Genomic DNA, 7,391 nt, shown 5'->3' on the forward strand with positions numbered 1-7,391 from the left:
AAATAGCTCATCCTTTGTGGTGTTACTTCAACTAAAATATCTGTCTCTGCAATATCAAATGGGTTTATTCAAAAAATTTCATCGGCTTTCACTCAAGAAACATCATCTGCTTGTACGTCTTCTCAATCCAAAGGACAATGGTTTTTTGTTGAAGGAGCTAATTTAAATATTAAATTTGATACTTGCTCTTCAATTACTGATTATCCAACTTCTATATACATTCTTCAAATTGATAAAAAACAATATGTTGATGGACTGGAAATTGATATTACAGATATGGATTGTATTACTGATACAAAATGCCTCCAAGCAAGTTATACTGGTTGTCCAAACAATAACAATTTAGCTTCTACTGTAATAGCCATGGACAACACTCATGATTACTTTATTCATGTAGTCCAACAATCACCATTAGGATCTGAGTATATTATATCTGCATCAGTTGTTTGTCCAATGAATTGTGGAGGAAATGGAGTTTGTGATATTCACACAGGAACATGTACTTGTAAACCTGGATATACATTAAATTCTGGTATTTGTTCATTATGTGGGAATGGGGTATATGATGTTGGAGAAGATTGTGATCCATCGGTATCATCTGACCCTTTATGTGATTCCTCATCTTGTTATTGTAAATTAGGATATTCTTCTTTCTCAGTTGCAGGTAAAACAAAATGTGCACCTCCTTCTTGTGGAAATGGAGTCCTTGATCCTTTAGAAGAATGTGATGGAGGAGAAGGATGTGGATCAAATTGTCTTTGTGGGGATGGTTATGTTCCATACAATGAATTAAGAACCTATTGTCTTTCAAATTTATGTGGAAATGGTGAAATAGATGAAGGAGAAAAATGTGATGGAGGTGATGGGTGTTATCAATGTGAATGTCAAAGTGGTTGGTATTCACATGGTACTGTTTCATGTAGAAAAGTTTCTGTATGGTTATACTGGGTATTATATCTAGTAACGATAATTATCTTATATTGGATATTCTTAATTATTACTGGATTCTTCATTGGATTATTGTATCACCGTTTAAATAAAATAATCAAAAGTGACTTAGAGAATTTAGACCTCATAGAATCTAAGATGCAAGTTTTTGATAATCAAGTTATTCCATTTGATTCTTCTAATTCTCAATTTATAGATGCTACAATAAGTAATCCATTATTTTCTTTTAATCCGTATAAAGTTACATTTGATGATTGTGGAGATATCCCTGATGTAGATGATCCTGTTGTTACAGTTGTCACATTAACAAATCTAAGAGATGAAAACTTACATTTCATTTTTCATGGAGAGGATAATGAAAAGTATAAATTGGCATTTAAACCAACCACAGGTATTATTAAAAAGAATAAATCTATTGATATTGAAATACATTTATTAGTTAAATGCACTTGTATTCTTCGATGTAAGATTCCTGTAACATTAAGATATGGACAAGCAAAAGATGTAATCAAAGATCTTCAAATAAATAATCCTGAATTAATTGAAAACAACTTACAAAATTCACAAAAGTCTGGTGAATTTGATAATAAATCAAATCCATCAAGTAAACAATCTTCAACTATTCATTCTAGTGTATCGAATTCATCAACAAAGAAAAAGAAGAATAACAAAAATATTAATAAATTTTATACTTTCTTAACATTTGAAATATCTTCAGGGCTATCTACAAAACTAGATTATGATGAAATTGTATTACAACCACCAAGTATTGGTGAAGGTACATTTGGAGTTGTTTATAAAGGAATTTGGAGAAGTGTTGATGTAGCAGTAAAACAATTAAAAACACAAGGGGTAAGTGATGTAGATAAACTAGTAACTATGTTTACTAGAGAAGCAGAACTTCTTGAAAAGATTAGATGCCCTTATATTGTTAGTTTTATTGGTTGTGTTACTAACAAAGAACACCTTTGTTTATTGACTGAATTTTGTCCATTAGGCTCATTAAGAAAAATTCTTAAAAAGAGAGATGATTTAAATGAACAAGTAAAAATTAGAATATGTCAAGACATATCAAAAGGAATGGAATATCTACATATTAATGATATTCTTCATTCTGACCTTAAAACTGATAATGTCTTAATGGTATCATTAAATCCACATGACTCTGTACTATGTAAAGTTAGCGATTTTGGTACATCAAGATGTTTTGTAGAATCTTCAAAAGGTCTTGGAATTAAAGATATTGGAACTCCTGTATATATGGCTCCAGAAGTCCATCAATCAGAACAAATTACATTAAAATCTGATGTTTATTCATTTGCTATTTGCATGTTAGAAATATGGAACAATGGAAGTTTGTATGATGAACAACATTTTCCAGATGTAGATTCTATTCTTCGTTTTGTTTGTGCTGGAAAAAGACTTGAAATTCCACAAGAGTGTCCATATAAAGGATTAATTCAAAGGTGTTGGAACCAAGTTCCACAAGAACGTCCACAATTTAAAGAGATTTCTCTGATTCTTGATACTTATAGTCATCAAGATGAGTTTTCTGCTGAAGGGTCTATTAATTCTCGTTCTGAATCACCAACAACACCTTCATTTATTCATAAATCACAAACACCAGTTAAAGCTGGTATTGTTATGAGTAAAAAAAAGTTATCTTTTAATCCAAATGGATTAATAGGAACATTAACAAAAAGTCCAAGAGAAAATAAAAATAATCCTTCATCTTTACAAAAATCTCCTTCAATAAGAAGTCTAAAAAGAGACTTTCCTAAAAGTGCTTTTACTTCATCTTCTGCTTTAATTCCTACAACTGTTTTAAGTCCACAAGAAATAAAAGTTGAAACACAAAACGCTTATCCTCTTTGTCCTAGTGCGGATATAAGACTTCATAAAAATTTAACTACTCAAAGTATGCAAAGACTAAGTGCTTCTCCTACTTATAATATTATTGACCTTGATCCTTATGAAAAACATCCTCTAGAAGAAATTCTTAATCCAGAATTACTTACAACAGAACAACAAAAACATGGAAAATTTAAGTTATGTTCAACAGTATCTTCTACCAAACTACAAAGTGCCACCCCCACTTTCAATGAAAATCAAAATTCTCCAAAAACGCCGAAGGGACAAAAACACAGTATTATCACTACTCAGTCTATAAAAACTAGTATTTCTGAAAATCAAACTCCAAGAAATACTGAACAAAAAGGAGTAAATTTAAAAGAAGATATAATAACACCTGAGAATTAATAAACAAAAAAAGTTATCTTTAAAGATTTTCATTTAACAAATTATCTTATTCTAATAAACCATAAAATTAAATAAACATATAATAAATTAATTTATTTTTTAAACTTTATTTTCATTAAAGTCAATTAAAAAAGCATTAATTTCTCTATTAAAAATTCTTTCTAATGTTCCTCTATTAAAACGGGTATCAAAAAGAATATCTGCATATCTTGCATATTCTCTTGATGATGGCTGGTTTTTCATTCTATTTATACATTCTTCCCTTGTCATACCCCTTCCTGCTGTCATACGAGCAATGGCAATTTCAGGTGAGACAGTTGTAACCCAAATCATATCCATCCAATTCATCCAATTTGTACGAATGAGTAGTGCTGCTTCTACTGCAACAATTTTTTCTCCTTGAATTTCAAATTGTTGAATCTGCTCTTTAATTTTATTTTCTATTGAACTCCACATAATTTCATTTAACTTCTTGAGTTGTTTCTTATTTGTAAAAACAACATCACTCAATAATTTTCTATCAACTTGGCCTTCTTCATTAAATACTCCTTCCCCAAAACTTTCTTTAATCTCTTTCTTAACATCTTCTTGGAGAATAACATTATGTCCAATAGTATCACTATCAATTGTTTTAATTCCTTTACTTTGAAGAGCTTTACACAGTCGAGACTTTCCTGAACAAATAGAACCTGTGATACCAATAACAAATATCTTTTTCATAACAAAAACTATTTTTATTTAGAGTTGATTCTTTTTTTTTAAAAAATAAATCATTTTTTATAAAATTTTGTTCAAGTAGTATTTAATCTTTTAAAAATATAAATAACAAATAACTTTTTAAACAGTGTCTTTAATAACAAAAATAAAAAACAAAACCCTGATGAAATGTTTTTTATTTTATAAAATTTGAATAAAAGAACCCTAGATCTTTCTTTAATTTTCAAGTAGTGATGGCTAGGGGTCTTCATGCTGCTCGTAAAATGCTTGCTCAAAGAAGAGCTAACAAATGGGCTGATAAAGAATGGAAAAAAGGAAAGCTTGTTACTAGATATAAGTGTAATCCACTTGGAACTGCTTCACATGCCAAAGGACTTGTTCAAGAAAAACTTGGTATTGAAACCAAACAACCAAACTCAGGTATTAGAAAATGTGTCAGAGTTAGATTATTGAAGAACGGTAAAAAAATCACTGCTTTTGTTCCACGTGATGGTTCACTCAACTATGTCAATGAAAACGATGAAGTTTTAATTTCTGGTTTCGGTAGAAGAGGACATGCCGTCGGAGATATTCCAGGTGTTAGATTCAAAGTTGTTTGTGTTGCTGGTGTTTCTCTTTGGGGTCTTTGGACTAATAAAAAACAAAAACCACATGCTTAAGTAAAAGTGTTTTGTTATTTGCTTTACTTTTTTCTAATATTTGTTGAACAATAATAACAACAATCAATAATATTTAAGTCAATGATTAAAGAAACTTAAAAGATCCCTGAAAGCATTCACATAAGCCTCTAAGATATTGAAAGAAATGTTTACCCATGAAATTTTTGTATGAATAGCATTATTGAAGAGAGATAATACTAAAACCAAAAAAGCAAAGGTTACTGCTAAAGCAACCACACTCTTTCTACCTAATTCGAAAAATAATATTAACCCAACTCCTACACTTGCGTCTGTTTCATAAGTACTCTTTTTATAAATCTCTAATTAACAAAACAAGACTAAAGTCCTAGTTTTTCATTAACTAGCGACCCTCTAAAATTATAAAAAATTGACAAACACAAGAAACTTCCAATATAGCCTTCCATATAAAATTGACCTCGTGCATCAGGACTGAAATAATTAATATTATGTTTTCTGTCAACTCCGAATGTTGGTGGTTGGTGCATAACATTATACACTAATCCTCCAACTGAAAACACAAAAATAATCATTGAAAAGACATACCAAAATAACCAATGTTTAATAAGTTTTGGGAATATAAAGTACAATGTACCAACAATACAAAATGATAAAACAAAAGCAATGCCAATAGTAATTCCCATTGTTCTTTTACTCTTTTTAGTTCTTTTTTTTATTTTTTGTCAATTTAAAGTCAGTTCCTTGTTTTGAAGAACTTATAATCTCACTTTTCAGATATGATTGCAAGAACGAAAAATGAAAATGAAAAGACATAACTATAAGATGGTAGTGTATCTTTAAATTATATATATTTGATTAATGAACTCTATTAAAGTGCTTGTCTTGAAAAAACATCCTGGAGGAATTCATTTATGGAATAAATTATCGAAACTCTCCCAAAAATATGGTGGATATAAAATAAATGTTTCTATACTACGAGAAGATGGATTTGGATATGAAGATATAAGAAAGGCATCTCCTGATGTTTTATTTCTTTCAGACTCAGCAGGGAGTCCAACTGTTATAACAGACAGAGAAATGGAAGCAATTCAATTATATGTGACACAAAACACAGGAAAATCAATAATCGCTAGCTACGCAACATTCTTTTATGAGGAAACGTATCACCAAGCTGTCTTAAGGTATGACAATAGAAAGTTACTTCCATTATTTGGAATAAAACAAGATACACAATTTTTTTCAATAAAAAATCGTTCTATAAAACTAAAAAGTTGCAATAAAAATGGTGAACTTTTATTAAATGGAATCGATAGAAAAATTCAAGGATACTTATCAACCCAAGCAGTAGTCGGTGGTTGGGAACAATCTCTATTGGATGGGACAATAATTGCACAAGACCTTAAATCATCTGCTGTGATTATTCAGCGAACAACACCTTGTTACTCTGCAATGTATGTCAATTCAATGCCAGAATACAGTGACACAGATGTGTGTTGTGATAGTGAGCTTGTATATCGAATGATTACTTATTGCTACAAACTCTCCCACTCAACACTACAGACACTTTGCTGCCAATCAATTAACTCAACAAATAAACTTAAGTTATTATTAAAATCAGCTAACTTTGAAAAAACACCACCTATTCCAAAACACTTATTTCTTTCAACTTGTTTACACAAATTTAAATTTTCTCAACAACGATTAAAGTACTTCAATGATATAGGTATTTCTTCTGAGTTAACTAACCTTGCTTCATTTAAAACAAAAAAATATGCTCAAACTTGTTCTTGGAGGGAGCCTTGAACAATATATAAAAAAGTAATACAAACTTTCCACATAACCAAATTCAATTGATTTAAGATCTGTATCTCTTAAGTTGAAGAAGGTTTCTTCTCTTCAAATTACCACGAGCACCAGCACCAATCTTGTTATATCTTCTTCCTTTACCAGTGAATCCTCTTGATTTCTTAGCAGCTGAAGTAAGTCCTCTAGCTTCTCTTCTCTTTTGTTTATCAGCACAAATCCAATTCATCTTTGGATCGTTTCTAATGGCAGCGTTAAATGGATCAACAAGGATGACTTCAAAGAATCTGTAAGTTGAGTCTTGTCCAATGAAGTATGAATTGAGAACTCTAAGAGCTCCACAGTGTTTTCCAACTCTTTGTTCTGCAATGGCTTGAAGTGATTTGACTCTCTTAATCTTATGAATACCTTGGCAAGCTGGTTTTCTGTGAACAATACCTTTTCTGGCACTAACCTTTCTGTTTCCTCTATGAATTCTAACTGAGTAAATGACAAATCCGTCTTTTGGTTTATATCCTAATCTTCTAGCTCTTTCTGGGTTAGTTGGTCGTGCAACACGGTGAATTCTTGGGAGATGTCTTAATTCCCAGCATCTAATACGTCTAAGGAATCTTAAGACATCACTTTGTTTCTTTCTATTAAGGGCGTTGATGTATTTATAAGCTCCCATCGATCCGAGTTCTACTTACTTTAGTTTTTAGGTTTTATAGTTCCTTATACTAGGGTTCTTATTATTCTTTTTTTTATACTTTTTACTATTTCTCAATTCGGTCTGTTCTTCCTTAATACTCTTTTCTTCCTGTTTTTATCCATTATTCTAATCAATTTTATCTAACTAAAATTTTACCCATTTTTCCTCAATTTTCCAGTCTTATTCTCATGACTTCTTCAATTACTCTCATATCACTTTAAAATGATTATTCACTCCTTCAAAAATCATCTCATTAATTAACTCACCTTTACTCTGAATGGATGACACTAGTGCTGCAAAGAGAAACGACTACACCAGTAAATCTTGGTATGATT

At 30.6% G+C, this 7,391-nt stretch overlaps 7 protein-coding genes across 7 annotated transcripts in view, besides 4 other annotated features; 3 read left to right on the forward strand and 4 right to left on the reverse strand.

Annotated features, from left to right (window-relative positions):
* EDI_059790 (serine-threonine protein kinase, putative) overlaps positions 1-3,207 on the forward strand; it is a gene marked incomplete at both ends in the record, with an annotated part of 3,548 nt that extends 341 nt beyond the window's left edge. The window contains one exon of the mRNA XM_001737107.1: positions 7-3,207. Coding sequence (XP_001737159.1) covers positions 7-3,207 — 3,201 coding nt within the window. The remainder of the gene's footprint in view (positions 1-6) is intronic.
* Positions 1,618-1,639: a sequence feature (AT_rich).
* Positions 3,208-3,268: 61 nt separating the features above from the next.
* Positions 3,269-3,320: a sequence feature (AT_rich).
* Positions 3,307-3,927, reverse strand: EDI_059900 (Dephospho-CoA kinase, putative; the record flags this gene model as incomplete). The annotated part of the gene is made up of 1 exon (XM_001737108.1): positions 3,307-3,927. One exon carries the CDS (start codon positions 3,925-3,927, stop codon positions 3,307-3,309), a length of 621 nt encoding a protein of 206 aa, XP_001737160.1.
* A 31-nt stretch (positions 3,928-3,958) lies between these two features.
* Positions 3,959-4,049: a sequence feature (AT_rich).
* Positions 4,050-4,095: 46 nt separating this feature from the next.
* Positions 4,096-4,123: a sequence feature (AT_rich).
* A 64-nt stretch (positions 4,124-4,187) lies between these two features.
* On the forward strand, positions 4,188-4,583 carry EDI_059910 (40S ribosomal protein S23, putative; the record flags this gene model as incomplete). Its single annotated transcript, XM_001737109.1, has 1 exon — positions 4,188-4,583. The coding sequence occupies one exon, from the start codon at positions 4,188-4,190 to the stop codon at positions 4,581-4,583; it is 396 nt and encodes a 131-aa protein (XP_001737161.1).
* A 78-nt stretch (positions 4,584-4,661) lies between these two features.
* EDI_059920 (uncharacterized protein) lies at positions 4,662-5,245 on the reverse strand (the record flags this gene model as incomplete). The annotated part of the gene is made up of 2 exons (XM_001737110.1): positions 4,662-4,887; positions 4,923-5,245. The coding sequence occupies 2 exons, from the start codon at positions 5,243-5,245 to the stop codon at positions 4,662-4,664; spliced, it is 549 nt and encodes a 182-aa protein (XP_001737162.1).
* A 175-nt stretch (positions 5,246-5,420) lies between these two features.
* EDI_059930 (uncharacterized protein) lies at positions 5,421-6,365 on the forward strand (the record flags this gene model as incomplete). Its single annotated transcript, XM_001737111.1, has 1 exon — positions 5,421-6,365. The coding sequence occupies one exon, from the start codon at positions 5,421-5,423 to the stop codon at positions 6,363-6,365; it is 945 nt and encodes a 314-aa protein (XP_001737163.1).
* Positions 6,366-6,417: 52 nt separating this feature from the next.
* On the reverse strand, positions 6,418-7,035 carry EDI_059940 (60S ribosomal protein L15, putative; the record flags this gene model as incomplete). Its single annotated transcript, XM_001737112.1, has 1 exon — positions 6,418-7,035. The coding sequence occupies one exon, from the start codon at positions 7,033-7,035 to the stop codon at positions 6,418-6,420; it is 618 nt and encodes a 205-aa protein (XP_001737164.1).
* A 308-nt stretch (positions 7,036-7,343) lies between these two features.
* The window catches only part of EDI_059950 (uncharacterized protein), a gene marked incomplete at both ends in the record, with an annotated part of 336 nt that continues 288 nt past the window's right edge, over positions 7,344-7,391 (reverse strand). The window contains one exon of the mRNA XM_001733313.1: positions 7,344-7,391. This exon is cut by the window's right edge and continues 288 nt beyond it. Coding sequence (XP_001733365.1) covers positions 7,344-7,391 — 48 coding nt within the window.

Source organism: Entamoeba dispar, genomic scaffold (genome assembly GCF_000209125.1).
Source record: "Entamoeba dispar SAW760 scf_1105229460357 genomic scaffold, whole genome shotgun sequence".
In the NCBI taxonomy this organism is placed as follows: Eukaryota; Evosea; order Mastigamoebida; family Endamoebidae; genus Entamoeba; species Entamoeba dispar.